This window comes from Coffea arabica, chromosome 8c (assembly GCF_036785885.1).
Source record: "Coffea arabica cultivar ET-39 chromosome 8c, Coffea Arabica ET-39 HiFi, whole genome shotgun sequence".
In the NCBI taxonomy this organism is placed as follows: domain Eukaryota; kingdom Viridiplantae; phylum Streptophyta; class Magnoliopsida; order Gentianales; family Rubiaceae; genus Coffea; species Coffea arabica.
Window position 1 is genome coordinate 10,889,605 of NC_092325.1, and position 27,866 is coordinate 10,917,470.

General features: G+C 43.1%; 3 protein-coding genes across 3 annotated transcripts; 1 reads left to right on the forward strand and 2 right to left on the reverse strand.

Moving 5' to 3' along the window:
• The first annotated feature begins 478 nt into the window (after positions 1-478).
• LOC113706584 (uncharacterized) lies at positions 479-7,158 on the forward strand. The gene is made up of 5 exons (XM_072062636.1): positions 479-939; positions 6,090-6,177; positions 6,270-6,587; positions 6,922-7,013; positions 7,102-7,158. The coding sequence occupies exons 1-5, from the start codon at positions 607-609 to the stop codon at positions 7,156-7,158; spliced, it is 888 nt and encodes a 295-aa protein (XP_071918737.1). The 5' UTR covers positions 479-606.
• A 7,776-nt stretch (positions 7,159-14,934) lies between these two features.
• LOC113705791 (uncharacterized) lies at positions 14,935-16,662 on the reverse strand. The gene has a single exon (XM_027227700.2). It carries the CDS (start codon positions 16,660-16,662, stop codon positions 14,935-14,937), a length of 1,728 nt encoding a protein of 575 aa, XP_027083501.2.
• Positions 16,663-17,219: 557 nt separating this feature from the next.
• LOC113705792 (uncharacterized) lies at positions 17,220-18,863 on the reverse strand. The gene is made up of 3 exons (XM_027227701.2): positions 18,790-18,863; positions 17,664-18,534; positions 17,220-17,474 (listed from the first exon to the last, which is right to left on the reverse strand). The coding sequence occupies exons 1-3, from the start codon at positions 18,861-18,863 to the stop codon at positions 17,220-17,222; spliced, it is 1,200 nt and encodes a 399-aa protein (XP_027083502.1).
• Positions 18,864-27,866: the final 9,003 nt, after the last annotated feature.

Below are 27,866 nucleotides of genomic sequence, written 5' to 3' on the forward strand. Positions count from 1 at the left end.
AAAATTTTAAGTTATCCTGTGCGATCTCTTTCTTAGATTAGGGGTCTCTTAAGTTGATTTCAATTCAGTTCGATCCAATTGATGTAATTGTTATCACTTTTGGCATAACCTAGTACAATTTTAATATAATCGTAATATTTATATCAATTTAGTTGTGCTAGTTGATAAATTCACGCCGTAACTCTCGTAATCACAGCGTCTATGATCTTTACATTTTCCAATTTGTAAATGCTTTAGGAACTGAACAATAGTTAGGTGATAGACGTCCGAAACTTTAAAAGCTTTTAACTTGTATAACACTACCTCCTACTTTTCTTATATCAATTGGGATTTTAAATAATTGAGAAGCTATGCACAAATTACGAGTGGAAAAGGCTAAACGATAGAAATAAAGAGGTAGGACAATGATATAATAATAGACATAAAAAAGTTAGTGGATGAGAGTTGTCCGTAACTTTTACAACCATAGTATCGGTCATTTCCATATTTTCCCTAAGGAATTATGTACGTGCCTATTGCCAAACAGGCTATAAATTTATCATGTAACTAGAATTCTCAATCGGTTCTAGCCTTGCTTCTCATCTAGTCAGTTCTGTATCCATTTCCATGGCACACCAACTTCTTACGTATTTCAAGTGCCCACAGCCAAGAAGTACTCCATATAAGGAGAAATCCAGGAAGCTTTTTTTCTCTCCTTTGCGGCGATTCAATGATGGCTTTGAAAACAGTGGTGGACAACAAGAAGGCGGATGCATAAAAATCAAAAAGGGACGCAAAGATGTCCACCGAAGCAAGAGGCAGACAAAGAATTTCTGCTGTTCCCCTCTAGTAGGGTTTTGGCCACTTGTATCACCTGTGAGTTGCAACCTGAAGAATTATACGAAATGCTCTGTGCATATGAAAGATCCAAGGTTGCAAACTGAAGCATCTTTGGTAAATGTATATTTTTCTGTCCCTGTTGTTCCGCCACCGAGTACTTCTATTGATTAATCATGTAGCCAAAACTTGTTGAAAAATGAATTTTTTATTATCTCTATACTTGTGAAATTATGCTTTATCAGTAGATCAGTATATCTTACTTGTGTTCCATGTTTAGCATTATGCATATGGAAACACTGCACTTTCCTCAAATATAAAAATAAAAATAAAAAGGCAAGTAAATTCATTGGAAAGAGCAGGATTTCCATTTTTTTTCCTTTTTTTTTGTGCTGGTGGGAGGCCCCCGGGGGGGGGGGTGTTGTTACAGGTCATACAATTGAAATAAAGGAAATCAATGTCTATATAGTAAATAATGTTGTGATGTTTGCTGTTAGGACTTAGTATTGAAATAGTTTTTTTGGGAAGGATTAGATTGGGTGATACAGGAGAAAGAAGTGTAAGTCAGAGATCCCAAATTCGAGAACTACTATATATATATATATATATATATATATATATATATATAGTAGTACAGTGTTTTCATGAAAAAATTTTATATTTGCACAGTAAATTTCTCTAAATTTTAGAGAGCAAAAGTAAAATGTACATCCATCACTAGCAAATTAAATTCTCAAGTCTGGGGGAAAATTTTTAAGTTTATATGAGTTCATCAAGGAAAAAAATCAATAATATATATAACATTTTTTAAAATTCATGCGAAGGCAAATGAAAATTTTAAAATTCTTAGGTGGTCAAAAGTTGTATGGGCTATGGGGTTGCAAGTTGAATAGTGATCTGTCAATTCTTTTTATTTGTTTGTTTGTTGTTTTTTTCCTCCCAATATGGGAGAGATGGGATTTAAGAAGCAGTAAATGATAGAGAGATTAGAACCGAAAACTTCTAATTTTTAGAATCTCAATTAGCGATTTGTCAACTTCTACTTTGCCTAAATCTTCTAAGCATTTGAACCGATGTCAAAGGCGAAATTGCAAGTCTAATAAGATATAATTGATGATCTGATGAAACTTGATTTTCATCAGTCTAGTTAGTAGGTTTTGCGCCATGAAGCTTCTCCACCAAATCCAATCCTCCATCCACAACATCCACCCTTCCTTCTCCACCGCACGAAGAAAGAAACCAAAATAAATAACCAAGGATGCAAAATAAAAAATAAAAAATAAATTAATAAAAATTTTAAAAAAATCAGGCAAAGAATTAGTGAAAGCTCACATGATTAGCAAGAAAACATTATATACGAAAAGATACCTAAAAAATTAGCTCATTGGGTTTGGTTGGGTGGTATAGAAAAGGGAAATATAAGTGAGAGATCCTAGATTTGAGACCTACCACTTACATAGTTTTTCATGAAAAATTTTATATTTGTACAATAGATTTCATGAAACTTTTAGAGTGCAAAAGTAAAATGTACGACCATCATGTCTACTAGCATATTATGTTCTCAAGCCTGGGGAAAGTCATTAATTTTAGATTAGTTCATCAAGGCAAAAATCAATATCACATATAAGATTTTTAAAGTGTGAAGGGAGGCAAATGAAAATTTTAAAATTCTTGGGTGGTCGAAAGTTGTAAGAGCCATGGAGGTGCAAGTTGAATAGCGATCTGCCAACTCTTTTTGTTTGTTTGTTTGTTTTTTTGCCCCCCATATAAAAGAGATGAGATTTAAGAAGAAATAAAGGATAGGGGATTAGAACCGAAAACTTCCAATTTTTAGAACTCTACTTCACCAAAATCGTCTAAGCATTTGAGCTGATGTCAAAGGCCAAATTGCAAGTCTAATGCAAAATAATTGATGATCTGATGCAACTTGATTTTCATCAGTCTAGTCAGTACGTTTTGCACTATAAGGCTTCTCCAACAAATCCAATCCTCCATCCACACCAACCACCCTTGCTTCTCCATCGCCACGAAGAAAGAAACCAAAATAAATAATCAAGGATGCAAAATAAATAAATTAATAAAAATTAAAAAATTTTAAAAAATAAATCGGGTAGAGAATTTGTGAAAGCTCACATGATTAGCGAGAAATACAAGTTAATTACTTGTTGCAAACTCTTTTCTCTCCCCTCTCTCTTTAAAAATCTTTTCTTTTTCCTTCTCTCTAGAACTCTTCCATCAAGACCTTCATTATCTCTCCCATGAGAGAGAGACCAAATCTAGTCTTTCCTAGAGTTGTTAGTGAGCCGAGCTACTCGCGAGCTACTCGCGAGTAGCTCGGTCAACAACTCGACTCGAACTCGGGTTGACCGAGTTCGAGTCGAGTTTCGAGTAACTCGACTCCAAATCGAGTCGAGTATCGAGCCCCATTTTCCGAGCTCGTGGCTCGTCGAGTAGCTCGACGAGCCTGAGTTAATTAAATAAAATATTTATAATTTAAATAATATATATTTATTATAATTATAAAATGACCATTATGGGTATAAATTATATAAAATTTACAATATTACCTTCTTTATAATAAAATCCTATAATGGCAAAAAAGTAATAACATAATTGTAAAAAACACTAAAAAGAAAAAATGTCTAAAAAAAAGGAAGAAAAGACTTTCTTCCTTCTCAGTTCTCTGTGCCGACTGTGCGACTTTCTTCTCTGTTCGAAGAAAGCCTAGCAAAAAAATTCACTTTACCGGCCGGCAGCCGACTCTGACTGATTTAGATCTACACCCTCACTCCGTTCGTCACCGACGCCGTTGCTCGCCGCATCTGTGAGACTCCATCGCCATCGCCATCGCCATCGCCTTAACAAGTCCCAAGTCCCAAATCGAAGCTGCTCTCTGCCTCTCCGGCCTCCGCCAGTCCGCCGCGCTCTACGTCTCCTGTCGGCTGTGTCCTGCCGTGCTGGTTCATCGCTGCCGAGTGTCGAAGACGAAGCACGTACCAAGATCTCACTAGTTCATCGCTGGTTCATCACTGCTCATCTCTGGCTCACTTAGGTAAGTGCTCCTCTGTTTTTGGCTCTGTGTCTCTGGCATTAAAATGGGCCAAGATCGACTAGGAAACTTGTTATCCTGAATTGATAAGGGGATGAAATCTGAGCTTCCAATTGCAAACTGTAACTGTGGTAGTAGTTTAGATTAGGTGTGATATAACATAAGCTTTGTATTTTATACACAAGAAGCTCTCTCCGGTTGTGCAGCCTTTAAAAGTTAAGGCCTTGGGGAAAAATTCCACCTTTTACCCGTTAGAAAGATTCATTCATTCTGTTAGAGGCATATCTAGCGGCAGCAGAAGGGCATTTGTTAGAGGATGAAATGGAAGATGTCATTGTGCTATGTTATTGTGCTCTGTTATTGTACTATGTTTGGATATTAGATGTCAAGCGCCGTGGCCCTGGTCCAAGGTAGACATTTTCTCTGCGTTCACCATGCATTGTACTGTGTTATTGCTTATGTTTGGATATTAGATATCATGATGTATGGTTGGATATCGGATTTGCTAAAGCTGTTTATGCGCCAGTGTCAGCTGAAGTAGTACCCGTGCTCATGAACTTAAGTGTTTGCAGTATTGATAGACTTCTTTGCTGGTAGCTCTTAGTTCGTGGCTGAGTTCCTTGGTTTTGGATAAATGATGGCACATATAGATGATAAGAAATGGTGGCAAATCTTTAGGATGGCTGTTTCATGCTTTCATCATTTGCTCCTTTTTTTTTTAATTCCAGCAGGAGAGGGGTGGGGATTTAAGAACGGGGAGAGAGCAGGGGGATTGGAACTTTTGGTTTGCCCTGGCAGATATGGATGCCATGATTCAAGGGCATGGTGTCACCATGAATCCAGACATCATGACCTTAAACCCTGAGCTCTAAACTCTATACCTTAAATCCTAAAACCTAAATGGACTGGTGTTCTTTTACACTTGTAGAGTGTCATGCCATGGTGACAAGTTATATGGGGTTGCTTGCTATTAAGGGTACTGGACTTGTAGAAGATGCATACAGGGCATGACGTGAGTCCGTTTTTAAGTCCTTCGAGACTAGGATTAACATCAAACTGCGCAGAGACAACACTAAATAAAATCTCAAGCTTCTGAGCAGGGGTCTTGGCAACTCTGGTCAAGAATGTGAGTTGCTCAACCAACTCAATCCTTCCAGTTCCCTTCCTTCCTCTTGCAGCTACAATCTCCTTGAACTTCTTGTTGACTGTATCCCAGGTGATTTGACTTGGGTCCTTGAACTGTTTATCCATGAGCTTATCTTTTTTGCTCATCATCTTTTCCCACCCTGGACCAGTTTCATTTGCATCATCCTCACCAGCTTCCTTGTCCTCATCTTCTTCTGCATCAGATTCCATACCAAGTTTTGAAGGGTCTTCCTCAAACTCTGAGTCCTCATCTTCCCCATCCTCGTCATCATCATCTCCATCTTCTTCCTCCTCAACTTCAGGATTCTCCCTATACTTGTTAATCATCTCTTCATACTGTTTATTGTTCTTCTTCAGCTTCTGCTTCATCGAATTTAGTGCCTTAGCATTACTACTGCTCATCTTCTTCTTTGCCTCCTTATTAGCTAACGCCTGATTTAAAAAGTCTTCCAACATAACAAGAGCTTTAATATAAACATTTGGCACCCTGTCAGACTCATTGACTCGCATCACCTTCTCCAATTGCTTATTAATCTTGTCAAAGCTCTCTTGCAGGCTGACCCAGTCATTAATTTTCATAGCATTTTTCATAGTGCTAAAGTTAGTATAGTGCCAAGTGTCATGTGTGTTCTTTTCTAGTTGAGGCTGGCTTAAGAAGGTGAAAATCTCCTGAAGTAAATATAGAGCAGATTAAATTTTCTTTAGATGTTTACAAATGATACTTTTCTGGGGAGGAGAAATTGATCCTGATTAGGAGATAATTGGGAGATTGAAAGTCTTACTGTCCTTTAGGCATTGAGTTTAGGAAGCTTCTGAGCACGGTTGATTAGGTAAACATTTTTAAAAAAAAAATTAGGAAGGTATTTTTGTGTGAAAAATAGATAATGGTGTAAAAAAATATAGCTAAGATTGACTTCAAAATCCTTTGTGTTATGATTTGACCAACTAGGTGTGATGAATTTGCCCAAATTCGGATTTGAGCAACCTCACATGCTTATTCTTTTTCTTTTTCTGCTCCTTCTTAGACTACACTTTGCTGTTTTGGATGTCTTACTACCTTTATGCCTTCTGAATCCAGTCGGGCAGAATCTTTGTCAAGAAAATGCAAAGTGGCACTAGACATTCAACGAGTTGCTCAAGATTAGAAGGCAATGTCGAAGGAGTTGGTAAGCTAAATGTATAATATGTTGGGCAGTTTTTTTGAGGTGATATGCTGGTACTAATGAATGTTTATATTCACTTTATGGGTAAATTGTAGGTATGGCAATTAGTCCTCCCGAGGTATCTTCTATCCCGCGATCATCTGCTCATGATTCAACTACTCCATTCACGTTGGATACCCCTGTTTTCATAAGTAATGATACAACAACAGCTGGAGTTCAAGTATTTGCTCTTGAAGAACAAGAAGAAGAAGAAGAAGAACCAACTGGTCAAATAGGCGGAGACACGCGGGAAGTAACTGAAGCTGAAGATGAATTCCAGATCCCTAAAAGAAATAAAACATCTGAGGCTTGGGATGATTTTGACGAAGTTGAGGAAAATGGATTGAATTATGCCATTTACCTCTATGCTTTTTGTAGGAAGCCAAGACAATCAAACAATTCGACTTGCCAAAGCTTTGAAGATTTATGTTTCTAAATCTAGATTAGCTCATTATTTGGACCTTGTTAATTTATGAGACGTAACTTATTATGTATTGTGGAGTATGTTTATATTTTAAAGCCTTTTTCTTTCATTTGCCGAATGTATGACTATTGTGTGAGCAGGCTGGCCGCTGGTTAATGACATGTTAATGTGTAGGATAAATGTCTAGAAAACTTGTTTTTTGAGTGTGTCGTGTGTGGTATAAGGTTCAGAGGTTTTGCTTGTGGGTTCAATTCTTTTGCTCTTTCCTCTGTTTAAAATGACAGCCTGGAAAGAGCTGTTGCAATTTGCTGTAAAAGGCTCCAGCCTCTGGGATTGCATTTTAATGGTGGTATTGAGGTCATCTTTGCTAGGTCAGGTTAGTGACAAGAGTTTTCAACTTCATTCTTCTATATCCTGTTCAAACACTTGTAATTCTGCTGGACTATGGTCCATTTCTGAACCAGGAACATATTTTTCTGACATGTTCTTGTTTAAAGCAGCTTTCTTTAGTTAGTAATTAGTGATATTTGTGGGGAAAAGGAATTTCTGGATAGATCTTGGCATTGGTTTCTGAATTGAGCTTGTGGTAGTTGGGATATTGTGGCTGTTTGAGATAATTGTTTGTCTCTCAATTTGGTGGCTCAGCTCATGTTTTGCTGAGTTTTGAAATTTTGTGGGGAATTTTGGTTAGTTTGGGTACTTTTGCAGCACACTTAGGAACTATGATCCGAGGAATTAGAATCATCCATATTTTCTGCTCTTGTGGGCACCTACCATTGGTGGGTAATTGCTGAATTTGAAAGTTTCATGTCAAGCAATCCAGCAAGTGGGAATTTCCATTTTTTCTTCTCTATTCTTCTTTGTGGTGAATCTGATTTTTAGGGGTGTTAAAGATGCTAACTGTGGGAGGTAGAATGTGGATACTTTTAGTTGTATTTGTATTGATGAATCATGGATTTTATGCCTCATTTACTCCAGCTGATAGCTACTTGCTTGCCTTTGAATCTTCCCAAAACATCACCTTTGATCTGTTTTTTTCGTCAAATCGAGTCAAAAAGCTTGATAAGACTCGACTTGATAAGGCTCGATTCGAGTCGAGTCTCGAGCCTGAGGAAATTCTTCGAGTCGATCTTCGAGTATCGATTTTCTTGGCTCGATCGAGCTCGAGTCGAGCTCGAGCCTCTGTGTGTATGAGTCGAGTCGAGCTCGAGTATAGTGATACTCGAGCTCGACTCGGCTCGATTACATCCCTAGTCTTTCCCCATGATAGGAAGCATTCTTTATAGTTTTAGTTTCTTTTATTTGAATAAATTTTCTTTAAGACTTCGTAATGAAAGATTTTTCTCTCCTAGGATCTCCTAGTGAGAGTTTCTTCTCTTCTAGATTGTTCTAGTCAGAGTTGTATTTTCTTCTGGATTTTTCCTTGTGAGAGTTTTTATGTTTTTATTTTGTGAAATTTGAGATTTTGTAGATCTATAATCTAGTTTCTTATATATGCAATTTCTCCATTATTGTTAGATCTAAACTTCTCTTTGGACTTGAACCAATTTTAAACAGATCTGATTGTCAACATACATGTATTTATGTATTGGATTATAGTGATTCATCCGAATGGATGATATATAGAAGCATCAATGTTACCTTTATTTTTATTGTTTTCTTATATCTGTTATATCCATTGATTCAGATTTATATGTATCGGCATTATGCTTGTTTGATGTATTGTCTATCATTAGTGCAGATTTTGTTTGTTTGTTTGTTTTTTTGCCCCCCGTATAAAAGAGATGAGATTTAAGAAGAAATAAAGGATAGGGGATTAGAACCGAAAACTTCCAATTTTTAGAACTCTACTTCACCAAAATCGTCTAAGCATTTGAGCCGATGTCAAAGGCCAAATTGCAAGTCTAATGCGAAATAATTGATGATCTGATGCTGCTTGATTTTCATCAGTCTAGTCAGTACGTTTTGCACCATAAGGCTTCTCCAACAAATCCAATCCTCCATCCACACCAACCACCCTTGCTTCTCCATCGCCACGAAGAAAGAAACCAAAATAAATAATCAAGGATGCAAAATAAATAAATTAATAAAAATTAAAAAATTTTAAAAAATAAATCGGGTAGAGAATTTGTGAAAGCTCACATGATTAGCGAGAAATACAAGTTAATTACTTGTTGTAAACTCTTTTCTCTCCCCTCTCTCTTTAAAAATCTTTTCTTTTCCTTCTCTCTAGAACTCTTCCATCAAGACCTTCATTATCTCTCCCATGAGAGAGAGACCAAATCTAGTCTTTCCCCATGATAGGAAGCATTCTTTATAGTTTTAGTTTCTTTTATTTGAATAAATTTTCTTTAAGACTTCGTAATGAAAGATTTTTCTCTCCTAGGATCTCCTAGTGAGAGTTTCTTCTCTTCTGGATTGTTCTAGTCAGAGTTTTATTTCTTCTGGATTTTTCCTTGTGAGAGTTTTTATGTTTTTATTTTTGTGAAATTTGAGATTTTGTAGATCTATAATCTAGTTTCTTATATATGCAATTTCTCCGTTATTGTTAGATCTAAACTTCTCTTTGGACTTGAACCAATTTTAAACAGATCTGATTGTCAACATACATGTGTTTATGTATTGGATTAGAGTGATTCATCCGAATGGATGATATATAGAAGCATCAATGTTACCTTTATTTTTATTGTTTTCTTTTATCTGTTATATCCATTGATTCAGATTTATATGTATCAGTATTATGCTTGTTTGATGTATTATCTATCATTAGTGCAGATTTGTTTGAACTAAATGATCTTGTCTATAAAAAAAAAAAAGCAAGAAAACATCATATACCAAAAGATACCTAGAAAATCAAATCATTGGGTTCACTGCAAGTCATTGAACTATGGTATAATGAAATCTTACATACATAAAATAAGAAAACAATCCATTTTCAGATTGTAACTTTGATGCCCAGCAATTTTGTTTTTCTTAGTCAGATAAAAGAACCAAAATTAACATTCCATGAACTACAATCATTATGGTGATAACAAATTCACGTCTATGGTTAACCTTAATCAAGAAAGTGCAACACTTCTCACTACTCCCTTTGGGTGGTTAATTGCTTGTTCAACAGAAAGGTAGTGTACTCCTGTGTTTTCACTACAGATTGTAGTACATTGTGACACTTTAACTCCATGATTACTCTTTTGTCTAAATTGTGAAGGGTAAAACTGCATTGATTAGTTGCCCTAGAGCCCATGTTGAATAAAAAAGATTTGATTAGCAATAAAATTCTAACTATTGGGTGATCAATAAGTTTAAAAAAAGAAAATAATGTGCCTAAAATACTAGATAAAGCTGTAACTATTATGGGTTCAGGATTTCGATTTATTTATTTCTCTTTTTTTAAACTTAAGCTAATATGCCTATATAACACCTTGCTACTCGGAAATATTTTCAGGTTCCCACCGGCCCTCCTAGTTAACTAGTTCATTTATCAAAGTTCTTCTCTGTCTGCATTAAAGATAAACCTATCACAATATATAGTATAACTGTTGCAATGGGTAAGCCCCTGTTCGTGGATTCTGCTACAGCTTCTGGTGTTCGCCCTAGCATAGCTAGGGTGTGTGTGGAGATAGACTTGCTCCAAACTCTCCCGTTGAGAATTTGGATTAGTAATGAGGAGTGAAGAAGCGCTGATCTTCCCCGGACCGAGCTGAACTGATGAGTTCGGCGTGCTGATGGGAGGAGTCGATCCCAAGCCTGCAAAACAAACAAGAGAATGATCTAACAGGGGAGCCCCGAGGTCGTCCCCGAGGGCACTCCGACGGTCAAATTAGTTCTCCGGTGAGTGAAGTTCACGGGAAACCAAACAGTCGGGAGTAGTTGCTGTATAGTGAGCGTACCTTGTGTAGTTGGTGTGTGTTACCTTTTATACCTGCTCGAGAGTCCGACCTCCGTACGTTTCGGGACTTGCCCGGTAAAGCCTCAATCCCGCGCTGAGGGGGATCCTCCCCGCCCTCTGCGGGATTGCTCCCTGGCGCCTTCCTGAGCCCTAGTGGCGGTGTGCCCAAAGGTGGTTGTCGGGGGCCTGGGGTCCAGGCCCAGCTCTGCCCTTCCTGGGCTGCCACGTGCCTAGGCCCAGGACAGGGTCTCTGCACTAGCCCCCTAGATTAGGTAGGTCTTCCGGGCAGATTTAATCTATATCTCCGCCACGTGGGAGACCAGCGCCGCGCACTACTCTGCCCGGGTCACCTCTGGCACAGTGCTGTTACTGAAAAAGCTGTGTCCACGTCCTTTCGATTGTCGCGTCCCTTCGGTTTTCGTACTACCATTAAATGCGTTCATATAGGACGGTTCAAATTCGAGCAACTGTTTCCCCCCTTTTTCTTTCCTATAAATAGGGGCTTCCAGACTTCTTCCAACTCTATTTGCCATTTTCTCCTTCCTTCGTGCATTTTCAATTTCCGGCAACAAGACTCCAGGCTCCCAGTGCCCAGATTTCGGCGATTCCCTCACCTTTTCCCATTCTGTTCACCAGTAAGTCCTTCCTCTTCTTCTTTCGCATTTTCCTTTCCTTCGCCACCTTCTACTTTTTATGTCGGATCACTCCGGCGTCACTTCCACCGCATCTCAGATTCCGGCCCGTCGTAGAGCCCCTAGGATCCTCATTTCTTCCTCATCCTCATCCTCATCTTCTCCTCCTCCTCTCTTTTCTTCCTCTGCCTCTAATCCTCACTTCCCCATTTCTGACTTGCTCGAACCCATTGATATAATGAGCTCTCCCTCCGCCCATTCTCCTTCCGCACGAATCCTAGAGGAGACGGCTGAGCTCGATGCCTACATTGAGCGACAGGCCACTTCCATCCCTTCCCCCAAGTCTCCACATGACTCCCCTGGCGGAGCCCAAGGAGGAGCTGGGGAGGATAGGGATTCCTCCAAGAGGACCCCTACCTCCGGGCAGGGGGATGATCCTGAATTCAACTACGGTTACCCCAACCAGCAGGAGGCCACCCTCTCACCCGGAGCGGTGGCCAAGCTGGCCGAGATTTTTTCCATTCTTCCGGCCTTCGAGCCGAGGGCGGCCGGGCCCGACGACCGAGCCAGCCGACCTCCCCTTGGTTTCGTGACCATCTATAGGGAGCAGTTAATCGCAGGGTTCCGACTCCCCATTCCTTCAGCCCTGGCCGAGATTCTGAGCTATTGGGGGCTCAGAATCACCCAAGTCCATCCCAACTCGATCAGGATCATCATCGGATTCCTAATCTACAGTCAAATCTGCTCCATCCCCTACTCCCTTTCTCTCTTCCGGGCTGCTTACATCCTTAAGCTCTCCCTCCCTGGGTGGTACTACTTCTCCCGCCGAGGTGCTAGCCAAGTCCGGGGGGGAAAAGACACCCAGGATCTGCTCTACGGGGTACCTTTTTCCGTGAAAAATTGAAAGGAGGACTTCTTTTTTGTTAAGTCCACACATTTTCCCCCCAATGTGTGGAAGGTTGGGGAGGTCGAGTCCGACCCCTACCCGGAGGAGTTGGATTTCGAAACCCTCAGCCAGCTGGTGAGCTCCAAGGTGAAGCTCCATGCCGCCAAGTTCTCTACCGAGCAAATTTCCGCGGCCGGGTTGATGGGGACGTTGTCCGGGTCCCCTGGAGAGGTGGTGGCCTCCCCTACCGACCTCGACGCCTGTAACGCCGACTCTGTCCCTGTAGCTCGTTGCATTCACATATACATATATTATATATTTTCTCCTACTGACCTGTTTTGGCTGACCTGGCGGTGTTTGCCGCAGTAAGGAGGCTTTCCAAGCTGCTGGGCGTACCTACGGAGGAGGCTGCCCCCACCCTTCAACCACAGGCTGCTAAGGAAGCCTCTGGGGCGTCCCCGGCCGCAGGGGGCGGCTCAGCCCCCCAGAAAGAAGCGTTGCACTCCTCCCCCTCCAAGCAAGTCGCCAGCAAGAAGAAGGCGACCGGGCAGAAGAGGGGTCGAGAGGACGAGCCCTCCCAGCCCGCGAAGAAGCTCGCGCCAGCACAGCCTACCCCATTTCTGTTGACATCGAGGGGACCGGTCCACCTGGGGGTCAACTCCGCGGAGGAGCACGCACAGGAGTCGCCTCCCTCTGGCTTATGGCATTTCCGCCATGTGGCCCCCCTGAAGCCAGGCCAGGCCCCCACCATGCACGACCTCCGTCGCTTCTGCCCGTCCTGGGGGCTCTCCATCAATGACCGAGCTCAGTTTCCTGAAGTGGCTCGCTAGCTGGTTGTGGGCTCAGTCCTCCCGCGCGACAGGAGGTGGATGGAGCTGGCCAGCCCATCCAAGCTCCAGGACGCGTATTACACCGCCCAGGCTCAAGTAAGTCTCCCTCCCTATAGGGCCAGTCGCGCCTCCGCCCTTCGGATAAACCGCATGGTGCGCTGACTCCTTTTTTTCTTTTTCCTTAGGCTAAACCCTCTGGCGCCGCCCTGGTGACCCGCTTCTCCGAGTTGTCTCCTTACTTGGAGAAATTACGAAAGAAGAATCGGGAGACAGAGCAGAGGCTTGCCCAGACCCTTAAAGAGGCGGACTCCCTCAAGGCCAAGTTGGGCAAGGCTGAGAAGGAGTTGGGAACGGCCCAGATCCAGCTCGCCTCTACCAGGTCGGAACTCGACCAAGAGAAGGCGGGCATATCGAAGCTGAGGGAGGACCGCGCCATCGAGCTCTCTGGCACAGTCAGCCGGGAGCGGAAGAAGGCTGTTCGGGAGTTCATCTCCTCCCAACAGTTTGCCGAGGACGTGGCTCTTCTCAACCAGCCCATCCACCAGGTCGGCTTCACGCGTGCCCTGGACCAGGTGAAGGGCCTCAACCTGCCTGGCTTCAACTTAGCTGATTTCAAGGAGTACAACCCCGCCGCCGAGGAGAAACTGGACTGGCTCTTCGATGGGTACTATAAGGGGCACGCCCTGAAGGACCTAGCAGGCAGGAATGATGTGGGAGCCGATCTGGCGGAGGTTCCTTGAGAGGAGGGAGAGGCTCCCGGCAGGGCCCCCGGAAAGGAGCCGGTGGCTTAGGGCAGCGACCACTCCAGAAACCATTTCCATCTTCTTATAAGGATGTGACCATGCTCCAATTGAATATGCTCTTGAAGGTCCATTCGAAATAGGTAGGCTCCAATGCCCCGGGGTTCAGGGCCTCTACAGCTATCTTCTTGAATAGCCTTTACCGTATGCCTCTCAACATGTTTAAGGTGTACCTTCAGCTCCTACTCCAAGCAGGTCACCAGTAAAAAAAAGAGGGACCGAGCTGTACACGGCTAGGTCCTCCTTTCCTCTTCCTTTTATAGCTCGGTAGGCTTTGAATGCATATATAGAACTTCGAAGGGAATTGCCTTATGTCGACTCGAAAGCTTTGTAATAGGTAGGTTTTGAATGCATATATAAAACTCGAAGGAAATGATCTTGCAATCCATCCCTGTCTCAGACTCTAGCACTCAATGCCCTGTGCCGACCTCTCGGGTCGAGCACCAAATAGATCCCCTAAGGCAGCGAGCCGGCCTCTTAGGTCGAGCATTTTTTATATTTGTAAGCAAACCACTAAGTTGTCAAAGACCATCAGGCTAGGGTATCAACAAACTTCATAAAACTGCTTCCCATTGCGCCGACCTCCTGTGTCGAGCCTCCAACTTTGAGGGCAGCCACGCCGACCTCCTGGGTCGAGCACCGCACTTCCGGACTTCCGTGCCGACCTCTTTGGGCCAAGCGTCACCGGACTTTCAGGTTTCAAGGTCCTAAACAGTGCCGACCTCTTGGGGCTGAGCGTCCCTTTGTGCCGACCTCTTGGGGCCGAGAATCTCTTCTCAAACTTTAAAGGCATCCAGCCGTGCCGACATCTTGGGGTCGAGCATTTGTTCGTGCCGACCTCATGGGGTCGAGCATCCCTTCTCCAACTTTAAAGGCATCCGTCCATTATCATTTATCCCCAGCCCCCCACTAAGACACCTAGCCTTGTCTGAGTGTGCTAGTGTAGGAGTTAAGCTTAAAAATGGCATTGATAACGATGATCTTAAAATCTTGAAAGTTGAACATATATTTATTGATGAACTTGTATGTGGATTCTGAAGAACAGACAGTAAGACATCCTGGCCTAATCTACCCTACGAATAATCGCAGATTCGAGAAGTGCCAAGTGCGAGGAACTTCTGCTCCATCCAATTTCGCGAGCTTGCAGTAACCAGCTCGGCTTGCTTCCACGACCTTGTAGGGCCCCTCCTAATTTGGATCGAGCTTGTTGGAGCCATGAGCTCTGCTGACCGAGTTCTTTCTTAAGACGAGGTCCCCAGGCTAGTACTGTATGTTCCTCACTTTGGCGTTATGATAGCAGGCGAGCTGGCTTTTATACTTTGCCATCCGTATCTCCGCTTCCTCACTCTTGGCCTCTAGCATATCCAAGCTACACCTCAGCTCTTCCTCGTTGGATGACGCAACGAAGTTCTGTGTCCGAGGCGAGGGGAGACCGATCTCCGCATGTATCACCGCCTCTACCCCATAAGTCAGGGAGAACGGGGTCTCGTGGGTGGCCGTCCTGGACGTAGTGCGGTAAGCCCAGAGGACACTAGGGAGTTCATCTAACCAGTTAGACTGGGCTAGTTCCAACCTAGTTTTTAGTCCTTGCAGAATGATTCGGTTAGCGTTTTCCACCTGGCCGTTGGTCTGGGGGTGGCCGACCAATGTTAAGTGTTGGTTGATCCCGAGCTCGGCGCACCAGCTCTTGAAGGGATTCTCGGCGAACTGGCGCTCATTGTCGGATATTAAGACATGCGGAATCCCGAAGCGGCAGACTATGTTCTTCCAGAAGAATTTCTGAACTGCCTTTCCAGAGATAGTGGCCAGGGGCTCCGCTTCCATCCACTTTGTAAAGTAGTTGATGGCCACCACGAGGTGCTCGTATCTCCCCGGAGCTCGAGGGAAAGGCCCCAGGAGGTCTACCCCCCACTGAGCAAAGGGCCAAGGGCTATGAATAGGAACCATTTTCCGAGCTGGTTGGTGGCGCAGCGGGGCGTGCTCCTGGCAAGCTCGGCATCTCTGAACTAGTGCCGCGGCATCTTGGAACACTGAGGGCCAATAGTAGCCCAGGAGAAGACACTTTTTTGCCAAGACCCAGGATCCCACATGTGTTGCGCATAAGTCCTCGTGAACTTCACGGAGGACGTAGTCGCCCTCCTCAAGAGTCACGCACTTTAGCCAGGGGGACAGACACGACCTCCTGTAGAGGGTTCCCTCAGCGTAGGCGTACTTAGCAGCTCTGAGCTGGAGTCGACGGGCCTCGGTCCCGTCCCTGGGGAGGATACCCGAGTTGAGGAAGTTATTGAGAGGGGTCATCCAGGTGGCCGGGCTATCTATAGCCAAGACCTGGATCTGGTCAATGATTTTCTGTTTGACCAACTCTACCAAGACTTCCTTGTTCAGGTTCGCGAACGAGGAGGACGCCAGTTTCGACAGGGCGTCTGCACGCTTGTTTTGTGATCTCGGCACCCGCTCGATTTCAAAAGCATCAAACAGGGCTATTGCCTCTTGCACCTTGGCCAGGTATTTCTTCATGACATCCTCCTTGGTTTCATACTCCCCGCGAACTTGGTGGACTACGAGCTGAGAGTCGCTCCGGACTCTAATCGCGGTTATACCCATCTGGTGGGCTATCCGCAATCCTCTCAATAGGGCCTCGTACTCTGCCTCATTGTTGGACGCGGGAAAGTCGAATCTGAGCGCGTATGTCAGCTCTTCCCCGGTGGGCGAGGTGAGCAGCAGGCCAGCTCCGCTTCCTTCCTTACTCGAGGCTTCGTCTACGAATAGCACCCATGGCTTTCCCGACTGTATGTCCGCGGGCAGAGAGCTCGGCCTGGTCAGGGACAAGCTAGCCCCCTCAGCAAGGAAGTTTGCCAAGGCCCGAGCCTTGATAGCGGTGCGAGGCCGATAGCCGATGTCGTGCTCAGCCAGCTCAACGGCCCACTTGGTCATCCTGCCCGAGACTTCGGGTTTTGTAAGTATCTGCCGCAGGGGCTGATCAGTCATAACGACGATGCTGTGGGTCTGGAAGTAGGGTCGGAGTTTTCGGGTGGCGTGTACCAGAGCCAAAACCAATTTTTCCGCTGGTGTGTACCGCGTCTCCGGCCCCTATAAAATTTGGCTGACATAGTATATCGGCTTCTGAGTCCCCCTGTCTTCTCGCACCAAGACCGCGCTAACGGCCTCGTTGCAAGCAGATAAGTATAGGAACAGGGTTTCCCCCTGCTCCGGAGCGGTCAAGGTAGGCAGCTCGGCCAGATATGCCTTCAGGTCGGCGAAGGCTTTCTGACATTCCTCAGTCCATTGGAAGTCCTTAGGCGCTTTCAGGGTCCGAAAGAAGGGTAACCCTCTCACCGCGGAGCGCGAGAGGAATCTGTTCAGAGCGGCCATCCTCCCTGTGAGCCGCTGGACCTCCTTTACGTTCTTCGGAGGGGCCATGTCCATGATAGTCTTGAGTTTATCCGGGTTGGTCCGGATCCCCTCTCGGGATACCAAGAAACAGAGGAACCTTCCCGACCTGACCCCGAAGGTGTATTTCTTCGGGTTCAGTCCATCCGACTTTCCTATAGGATGTCCAAGATCTCCCTGAGGTCGGGAACGAGCTGCTGATCAGTTCGGCTTTTGACGATCATGTCGTCTACGTAGACCTCCATGCTCCTGCCGATCTGATTTTGGAACAACTTGTTGACCAGGCGCTGGTAGGTAGCTCCAGCGTTTTTCAGCCTGAACGGCATGGTCCGGTAGCAGTAAGTTCCTTCTTCAGTAATGAAGGAGGTCTTCTCCTGGTCCTCCTCGGCCATCTCTATCTGGTAGTATCCCTTGAAGGCATCCAAGAAACACAAAACGTTAAAACCCACAGTAGAGTCCACTAACATGTCGATCCTTGGTAGCGGAAAACAGTCCTTTGGACAGGCCTTATTGAGATCTGTGAAATCCACGCACATCCGTCAGGTCTGGTCTTCCTTCTTAACCAAGACGGGATTGGCTTGCCAGGTCGGGTAGTATACCTCGAGGATGATCCGGGACTCCAACAGCTTGCCAACCTCCTTCTTGATCACTTCGTTCCTTTCGGGGGCGAAACTTCTCTTCTTCTGTTTCACCGGCTTAAAGCGGGGATCCACGTTGAGGTGATGGACGGCCAGGTCGGTCGGAATTCCGGGCATGTCCTCAACCGTCCACGTGAAGACCTGGGAGTACTCCCTTAACAGGGCCTTTAAGCCCTCCTTCTCCTCAGAGGGTAGCAGCGTGCCGATGCGGAGCACCCGATCGGGACGGTCTTCCCTCCAGGAGAACTCCTCGATCTCGTCCTGGGTGCCCAACTGTCGGGCCTCCTTCCCCGGGATGTAGGGCTCCAAACTGGTCATCTGGGCGACCACCTTCTCCTGTCCCCGGAGCATGGCCAGGTAGCAAGCTCGGGCCACCTTTGGGTCACCGTGTACCTCGGCTATTCCACCCGAAGTGGGAAATTTGACGCTGAGGTGGAGCGTAGAGGGAATAGCTCGGAGGGCGTTCAGAGCAGGCCGTCCCAGGAACACGTTGTGCGGAGATTGTTGCTTGACCACCATGAAATTGACGGGGATGGTCCAACATTTGGGGACCTGCCCTACCGTGACCCTCAGGGTGATCATTCCCTTCAGGTTAATGGGTGGCCCGGTGAATCCCACCAAGGGTGTCCGAACTGGGGTCAACTGTCCGTCCTCCAGGCCGAACTCCTTGAACACCCGATAAAACATAATGTCAACCGCACTTCTTTGGTCGACGTACACCTTCTTTACCCTATAGTTGTTGGTTACCACGTCTATCACGATGGCCTCGTGGTTCCCGGACCGAGATGAACTGATGAGTTCGGCGTGCTGATGGGAGGAGCCGGTCCCAAGCCTGCAAAACAAACAAGAGAATGATCTAACAGGGGAGCCTCGAGGTCGTCCCCGAGGGCACTCCGACGGTCAAATTGTTCTCCGGTGAGTGAAGTTCACGGGAAACCAAACAGTTGGGAGTAGTTGGTGTATAGTGAGCGTACCTTGTGTAGTTGGTGTGTGTTACCTTTTATACTTGCTCGAGAGTCCGACCTCCGTATGTTTCGGGACTTGCCCGGTATAGCCTCAATCCTGCGCTGAGGGGGATCCTCTCCACCCTCTGCGGGATTGCTCCCTGGCGCCTTCCTGAGCCCTAGTGGCGGTATGGCCCAAGGTGGTTGTCGGGGGCATGGGGTCCAAGCCTAGCTCTGCCCTTCCTGGGCTGCCACGTGCCTAGGCCCAGGACGGGGCCTCTGCAGAGAGCATGGAGGCTTTTGGCAGCAGCTTATCCTAAAGTGTTTGCCTAAGTATTGCAGCCACTGTTTCAGACAGGGGCATGACAGGGATGAGTGTAACGTACTCCATCCAGCTTTGAAGGTAGAGAGAGTGGAGAAGAAAGCTACACTAGAAGCGTGTAAACCGTCGGTGATTGCTGAGAGAGCTCCGTTGGTGCCCACTAAGATGGGTCAAGAGACTGTTCATCCATTTATGCAGTCTACGAATGGTGGGTCTTCTGGGGGGCACGTGGGGCCAGATGCTCGAGACGATTCTGCAATGTGCATGCGGTAGCAACAGGATGTGTTGGTCGGTCCTTTGAGGAAGGATTCGAACGCAGCAGGTCAGCAAGCATTGCAGGGAGGTTCAGTGGATGGGTCAGCTTTGCCACCAGAGGCGATTCTGAAAGAATTGTAGTAGCGGGAGGTTGTTGTGGCTTGCTTCTCGGAGGAGGAGAGGGCTATAGCAGGTCATACGGAGTCTGGTCAGAGCCCTCCAAACAGTCCGATGTCACTCCAGCAATTGCGGGTGCAACCAACAATTGGAGATGCTGAGTTGGATGGGTGTAATGGTGCAGACCCTGTGGCACCGTTGCTGGTTGAAGACGAACCGAGGATAGCAGTAGAGCCAGGGGAGGAGGTGGTGGTATTAGAGAGGCAGCTTGAGGAGGAGGATGTTTCCAGGGCAGAACAAAGTGCTGGCAGTTTATCTCTACAGGGGCAATTAGTCGAATGGCAATGTGAGTATAGTTCTTTGGTGATTGATATCTTTAATCTTTACCCAATAATTCAACAGGTTCAGGAAAAGACTACCAATGGGGAAGGCATTAAATTGGTTAATAAAACTAGCCATAAGGGTACTTGTTCTCGGGCCCTAACTGATCGTTCTTTGCGTTCGAAGTCGAAATTGTGCTCTAACTCCTTTTCTGCACTGTCTCATGATTAATTTGTTATTCTGGAATATTCGGAGTATTTTGCATACTCCAAACTTTCATAGATTTAAAAGGATCATTGATGAGTTTTCGGTTCAACTAGTGGCAATTATCGCCATGTGACATCCGATTGATATGTGGTCGACTTAAAATGGATGATTGGGTGGTGAATATAGAGGGATCTATTTGGGTGTTCTATCAAAATTGTTTCCATTGTGATCATGTTGGGGAATCTCTCCAACACCTTACTCTTAAAATCACTTCTCAGATGCTCTTGGGTCCCGTTTACTTTTCTTTCATCCATGCAAAGTGCACGGAGCTCGAGCAGGTTCTACTCTGGTCAGCCTTGTTTGAAGACAATCCGAGGGATGATCCATGGTTATTGGCAGGGGATTTTAACGTCATCGTTAGTGAAGAGGAGAAGAGGGGTGGGTTGCCTTTTTGGGTTGATGAAGGAGGGGAACTGAGAACATTTATGTCTATGGTGGGAGTCAGTGATGCAGGATTCTCAGGGCCACGGTATACATGGTATAATTACAGAGGAGGGCATGCTCGTATTTGGAAGCGGCTAGACAAATTGCTTTGTAATCCAATTGTGGCTTTATTGGGGATGAGTTTCTTGGTTCAACATCTAGGAAGAGAGCCATCGGATCATGCCCCTTTCCTTTTATCAGCTTCAACTAGACTGGATAATAAGCGTAAACCTTTTCATTTTTTAAACGTCTGGACGTCAAAAGCAGATTTATTGGATGTTATAAGGAAAAGTTGGGTAGTCTGCTATCCGGGGAGACTGTTACAGCGTTTGGCAGCCAAATTATGGTATACTAAACGGGAAATCCAACTTTTGTCGCGTGAGCACTTTGGTAATATTTTTGACACAGTGAAGCAGGCAAAAGAGGCAGTAAAGGTAGCAGAGACAGAATTGGATACTAACCCATCACAACAACATTGGTTGGCCCTGCAGGAAGGCCATGCTGTAATGAGAAACTCACTGATCAAGGAGGAAGCATATTGGAAGCAAAATCTAGAATCAAATAGCTCCAGGATGGGGACAAAAATACAAAGTTCTTTCATGCTGTAGTTGCGGAGAGAAGATTTAAGTCAATCATACATTAGGAGTGTCAGAGGGGAGTGGTTGACAGATGAAGATCAGATCTCAGTGGAGGCAGTGGTGTTTTTTAAGTCCTTATTCTCAGCCGAACCTTGCATGGGGTTGTGGAGCATTTTGGACGTGATCCCCAAGATCATGTCAAGTGAGCAAAATGCTAAGTTGGAGCGCCTCCCATCTATAGAGGGGATAAAAGAGGTTGTGTTTGCCATGGATGGGGAGAGTGCGGCGAGCCCTGATGGATTCACAGGTAGGTTCTTAACCTTTGCTTGGGAGGTGGTGGGCAATGATTTGTATGAAGTTGTGGTTAGCTTCTTTTGTGGTCAGGAACTGCCAAAAAGTGTTGCTTCATTGATTCCAAAGGTAAACTCTCCCCATGATTTTAGCCAATTTTGATCCATAAGCCTCTGCAACTTTTTTCAAAAAACTTGGCGGCTTGTTTGTTAATGGTTTTGCCGAGTATTATATCACCTCAACAGAGCGGCTTTGTTAAGGGTAGGCAAATTTTTGACAATTTTTTGTTGGCCCAGGAGTTAGTGTCTGATATTCGTCAAAAGAATAGAGGGGGCAATGCGGTGTTAAAGCTTGATATGGCCAAAGCTTATGATAGAGTCTCTTGGCCTTTTTTGATACAAGTGTTAAGACGGTTTGGGTTTGGCGAGGTGTGGATCGATATGATATCGAGGCTTATTTCGAATGTGTGGTTCTCGGTGATAATTAATGGTGCGCCTCAGGGATTCTTTAAATCTAGTCGTGGATTGAGACAAGGAGATCCGATTTCACCGGCGCTCTTTGTGATTAGTGTTGAAGCTCTCTCTCACCTCCTCAACTCTTTGGGTAGTCATCCGGGCTTTATGCCATTTAGAGTTCCACGGGGTTTCTGCCAGTCACTCATTTAGTTTATGCAGATGATATTATTATCTTCTTTAGTGGGTTGAAGCGGTCGGTATGGTTGGTTATAAAAGCTCTAGATGATTATGTTTCTGTGTCAGGGCAAAAGGTAAATCAGCAAAAGAGTTTACTATGGTGGCACTTCTAGTTGCAGCAATCTTTGTGGGCTGAGTTCATGCACTGCAAATATTGTCCCAATCTTCACCCTTGTTTTGCTGATGTTTCTCCTGGGGATTCTTGGACTTGGAAGAGAATGGTGTCTATTCAGGGGATTGCTAAGCAGAAAGTAAGCTGGGTTTTGGCTAGAGGGGATTTCAGTTTTTGGCATGATAATTGGTTGGGGACAGGTCCACTATGTCCTCAAGTGGATACCTTTCAGGAGTGTGCAGTTTCTGATTTTGTAAATCAGCAAAAGAGTTTACTATGGTGGCACTTCTAGTTGCAGCAATCTTTGTGGGCTGAGTTCATGCACTGCAAATATTGTCCCAATCTTCACCCTTGTTTTGCTGATGTTTCTCCTGGGGATTCTTGGACTTGGAAGAGAATGGTGTCTATTCAGGGGATTGCTAAGCAGAAAGTAAGCTGGGTTTTGGCTAGAGGGGATTTCAGTTTTTGGCATGATAATTGGTTGGGGACAGGTCCACTATGTCCTCAAGTGGATACCTTTCAGGAGTGTGCAGTTTCTGATTTTGTTGACCAGGGTTGCTGGAATATATAACAGCCCCGCACTGTAGTGCCTAGTCGATGGGGTGGGGCAGATTTTGGATGTGGTGCCTCCTTCTCTGGACCAAGCGGATACCATGGTTTGGACTCCAAGTGATTCAGGTGACTTCGCATTAACAACTGCCTATCAGATTGTTCGCCAAGATGGAAACCGTTCCTGGATCTACTCGTTGCTTTAGACTTGCGGTTTGCCAATAAAGATCTCTTTCTTCATGTTAAGATTGGTAGGTTCCTGTCTGTCAGTAATGGATAGGTTGTATAAACTTGGGATATTAGGCCTTTCTCGTTGTTTTTGCTGTCTGCATCCATGCCAAGAGTCTATTGACCACATTTTTTGCACTGGGGAGGTGGCAAGGAGAATTTAGGAGTACTTTGAAGGGGTAATTGGAGGGTTTCGGGTTGCCTCTACAATCAGACATAAGGTGGTTAGCTGGTGGTTGAAGCCTACTCGGTACCTGTATCGACTCCTGCTATCTTTAATCTGTTGGAATTTGTGGAAGATGCGGAACAAATTTTTGTTTAAAGGTCGTCTGTTGTCTATGGTACACATTTGTGCAAAAATTTTTAGTGACCTTAAGGACCTTTCTTATCTTAAATTTAAAGGCAACATTACCAGTGGACAAGATTGGCCAGGTTTTTTTGGTATGGTGGCTGGTCTAAAAAGGGAGTACAAAACCTTGGTGGTTCGGTAGAGATGTCCTGTGCAACATGTGGTCAAGCTGAACTTGGATGGTTGTTCCAGAGGTAATCCGGGAAAGAGTGGGGGTGGGAGGGTGCTCCGGTGCTTGGAGGGAAGGTTTCTTCTGGGGTATTCGTGTTTCTTTGGGGAGATGACGAGTTTGCAGACTGAATTGAAAGCGCTTATTTTTGGTGTTAGGTTGGTTATAGGTCATGGGTATTCGGATTTGCATTTAGAATCTAACTCCTTGGTTCTGGTTCAGATCATTCAAGGGAAAGTACGGTGTCCATGGAGATTGCGAGGGGATTTACAGGAGCTGCTAAAAGATAGAAGGCTCTTTAAAGAGGCGACGCATTGTTTTCAGGAAACGAATAAACTTGCTGACCGTCTTGCAAACATTGGAGTGAACTCAGTAATAACTTCAATGTATGAATCACTCCGTGAATTGCCCTGCTTGGTGAGAGGTGACTTCACTCTTGATCGGTCGGGACTTCCAAGTTTGCGTAGGATTAGAGTGTAGAAAGATAAGTTAGCAATAGGGCTCCTCTGCTTTGGCTTTACGTGTGTGTTCTCCTTATATTATATCAAATAAAGTCGACATTTCTCCGAAAAAATACTGCTACAATACTTTTGTAACTAAAACTATAGAAATTTTCTTAAAGTTAGTCAATTTTAAAAATGGCAATAAATATGCGTAATTTCTTTTATATATACCTTCATGGAGCACAAATTTTCAAGTATATCGCTAGTTTTAAGACTCAATATTAAATTATCACTTTAAGAAGTTTTTTGAAATAATATTTTAAATGAGAACAAATGATGCATCATAACCTGAACTGGTGCATGAGTACTTGATGCCAGAAACTACTGATCCTATAGTCTAAATTTTGAGCCATTTTACGTACCCAGAATATAGTTATTACCCCCTTTGCACCCCTAATATTGTAGTCAACAAGTACATATTTTACGTGTTTTTAGTGTATTTTATTAGTTAGTTTTGGTGTGTTTTAACTACTTTTGTAACTAATTAACTAGGATTTTAGTGAAAATATGCATTTTGTGGTTTAAAGTGTGAAAATTGCATTTTTATGGATTTTAAGGGTAAAAACTTCATGTTTTTGTAGGTTTAAGGATTCAATCATCAAATGGAGTGATTTGAAAAGATAATTGGATGATTATTGATGATTTAAAGTGATTTAAAGAAGTCATGAAGTGCAAAACATTCAAAGGAAGAAATGCAAGTGAAGACAGTTTCAAGACCTTGTGGTATTTTGGCTATATCCTGAGCTACAAGTATTCGATTCATGTTATTCTTGAACCATTTTGAAGATAAGAGATATATCTACATTTGGTATGCAGACATCAAAGTCCAGTTCAGTTGTTTTCCTTGTCAAAAAGTCCAAATACAGAAGTGCAAACTCTGTTGTCAAAAGCTGAAACAGAGCTCTAACCAGTTGATAGTATTTTGGTCATATCTCATTCCACAGAGCTCCAAATTGGATGATTCTTGAGGCATTGGAAAGCTAATTCAAAGAAATACAATTTTATGTTTTTTCACAAGAGCTAGTTCGCCCCCCACTATCAGGAAAATAGCAATTGAAGCAGTGGCATATGCACAGAAGTGAAAATGCGACTTCATGAATACATGGCTTGAAGTCGCGTATTCTCAAGTTGTGTATTCTTGCCTGATTTCTGCAACTTGCTCATCAGCTTGCCCTATTTTCACACAACTTTTTCATCTCAATTCTAGCTATTAATTCCGGTTGTATTTGATCAAGAAAAGGCTGGAAAGTTGGAAAGACAACTCATGAGAGTTTCAAGAGTCAAAAATGACAATTAGAAATAACTCATTTGGCTCTTGAATCTTCTATAAATAGAGGCCTTTGGAGACCATTTTCACAACTTTGGAAGGCTAGTGAAACTAAAAAAAATGTAGCTTTCACTAGAATTTTCTTAGTTCGTTCGTTAGGGTAGTATAGAGAAATTAGTGTAATGTTTCCTTCTTGTATTTGTAGTTAGATTTGGATGAAGATTGCAGAGCAAATATAGAGAGCTTGAATCTTATGTGACAAGGGTGACATCTCTCCTATCACTTTCTCTTTTGTATTTGAATTCATGTTTAACTATAATACAAGTTTGGATCTTATTTTCATGTTTTGTTAAAGTTTATGCATAGAGTGTAGATGAACTTTCTATATCTTGTTTGTGATGTTTATTTGGTTATTGGATAATATTATTTTGAGCAAGTTATTTATCACTTTTACTTTTCTAATCATGATTAAATGGCCATTAGTTGTGATTATCTAAAGATGTTAAGTTTGCAATGAGAATTAGAATTTAACACTAGTACAAGGAAGTGATAAACCTAGGGAGTTCACTTACGAGAGTAAAGGAGCACCTTTGTGGCTTTAGTGACTTGTTTCATGTAATTTCATAGAAGAAATGAGCTTGTAGTTAATTTATAACCACGAGAGTAGATATGGTTTAACTATAAGTATAGTTGATTCACTATGAGAGCAGATTTCACATACATTAGGAAATTACACCATAACTAGCCAAGATAATAGCATTCACTTAACCGGTAATGTCATTTGCAAGAGTAGTAAGGAATTCCATATCTCTACGAGTTTTCTAGTGTTATTTTCATTAATTTTATATTTATGGTAGTTTAGATAATAAAGGAGTTCGAAAAACACCGGTAATTGTCACTTTTTCCTGTGGAATCGACCCTTAATACCCTATGCTCGCTCATGATTCGTATACTTGCGATAAATCGCATGTGGGGTATTTACGATTTATAAATGTAAAACTTGCTTATGGATAAACAAATTGTATATGTATTCCCCGCTCACGTCAGTAGTTGCAACAATATAATGTGATAATTTCAAAAATCTCCCCTAAGATTTTTGACAATTTCACTGAGTTTCCCTAAGGTTTGATAGTTTCAATAACCAAACGTTAAAATAGTATTGATTTGGTCAAATGTTTTATTTTAATTTACTTTCGTGCAATTGTAAGACTATCTAGCACAATTATAAGGAACATGTGCCAAATTTTTCATGCCCATGTCTATTGTTTGATAAACAACTGTAATAATAATTTTATCACCATCATAGGATACTTTTGATGGTGTTTAACTAGGGATTTAAATTTATAAAATAGAAAAGAAAGTGCTGAAATAATTATTTTAAAATAGGAATTAACTAACTCAAATTGGCTTAACTATGGTCAACATGATCTTAGCCTTTATTCCCTTTATTAAGAACTCAAAAATAACTCAAGACTAACTCTAATTAACTAACAATTATTGCTGAAATTAAATAAATAACAAGAAATAAGAATGACACAAGTTCAGATCTTCAATGATTCTTGAGCTCGATTGCACCATCAACCATCGAACGAATTTCCTTGAATTTGAAGGGGATCCAAATTTTTATGTTCTCATCATTCCCTTCCTCTTGAAAGACGATTTGTCCTCAAATCGAGTGCTTGGTTCCAAAGGAGTAAATCAGAGGATTGCTTGATAAATGCAATCCAAGAAGCATGTCACAAACTCAACTTCATTATGAACACGAACCATTGCACATGCTCCATTTGTTAAAGAATAGCTTTAATATCTTCACCCAATTGTACTTGACTAGAATTTGGAAGTTCAGTTTGATTGATCCTTGGATTCATTTTTGGAAAGCAAATTACAATTTTAAGAAATGACACAAATAAAGCGGTGGAAATTCAAACCCTAAGATGACAATTTTTTTTATTTGAATTGGGAAGGGTATGGTAGAAGAATAAATGAGAAAAAAAGAAAAGAAAAGGATATTAACCTGAATCAAAAGCCGAGACTTTGATACCAGATGATACAAACTCAATTCTTCAAGCACAACTCGAGAAGAAATTGAATTGATCAGGCAGCGAAAGGATCTATCTTGACCAGGTTATGGATACAAAGATGGAAAAACCTTACGACCCCTCTAATCCCTGAGATTCCGAACAATTTTGATATTATCTCAACCCACAAGCTAATGGATTAGCGAACCAAAGGTGTTGGTAGAATGGCGCCACAATTCAACGTGGTCTTGAATTGATAAGCCAAAACTTGAACAAAGGAGATACAACTCACTTTGTATCAAGGAGCGATCCCAAAGGAACAAGAAAGAGAAAACTCTCAATTTTTATTCATCTCATAATTGTCTACCTACTGAAAATATCATAAGTTTGGCTATTTATATCTCTGACTCAAAAATCTAATCTAAATTGGAAATAATACAAGTTTCCTTATTTGACTTGACTTCTAAACTTGACACAACTTCCTAAACAAATTTGGAAGCAATTAACTACTTTCCTAAAACTCTAACTTGACTAAAATAGGAAATTAACTAACTCAAATTGGCCTAACTATGGTCAACATGACCTTAACCTTTATTCCCTTTATTAAGGACTCAAAAATAACTCAAGACTCACTCTAATTAACTAACAATTATTGCTAAAAACTTAATTAAATAAATAACAAGAAATAAGCATTACACAAGTTCAAATATTCAATGATTCTTGAGCCCGATTACACCATCAACCATCGAACGAATTTCC

What these genes read in the sequence shown, in the direction of transcription:
- LOC113706584 (XM_072062636.1), top strand. Translation starts at nt 607, where the DNA reads ATGGCACACCAACTTCTTACGTATTTCAAGTGCCCACAGCCAAGAAGT. An exon ending in CTGAAGCATCTTTGGTAAAT is followed by an intron (nt 940 to 6,089) that starts GTATATTTTTCT and finishes TTCTGAATCCAG; the next exon opens with TCGGGCAGAATCTTTGTCAA. An exon ending in AGGCAATGTCGAAGGAGTTG is followed by an intron (nt 6,178 to 6,269) that starts GTAAGCTAAATG and finishes GGTAAATTGTAG; the next exon opens with GTATGGCAATTAGTCCTCCC.
- LOC113705791 (XM_027227700.2), bottom strand. Translation starts at nt 16,662, where the DNA reads ATGACTGATCAGCCCCTGCGGCAGATACTTACAAAACCCGAAGTCTCG.
- LOC113705792 (XM_027227701.2), bottom strand. Translation starts at nt 18,863, where the DNA reads ATGCCCCCGACAACCACCTTGGGCCATACCGCCACTAGGGCTCAGGAA. An exon ending in AGGGAGCAATCCCGCAGAGG is followed by an intron (nt 18,535 to 18,789) that starts GTGGAGAGGATC and finishes TTTGTTTTGCAG; the next exon opens with GCTTGGGACCGGCTCCTCCC. An exon ending in AGTCCCGGATCATCCTCGAG is followed by an intron (nt 17,475 to 17,663) that starts GTATACTACCCG and finishes GATGCCTTCAAG; the next exon opens with GGATACTACCAGATAGAGAT.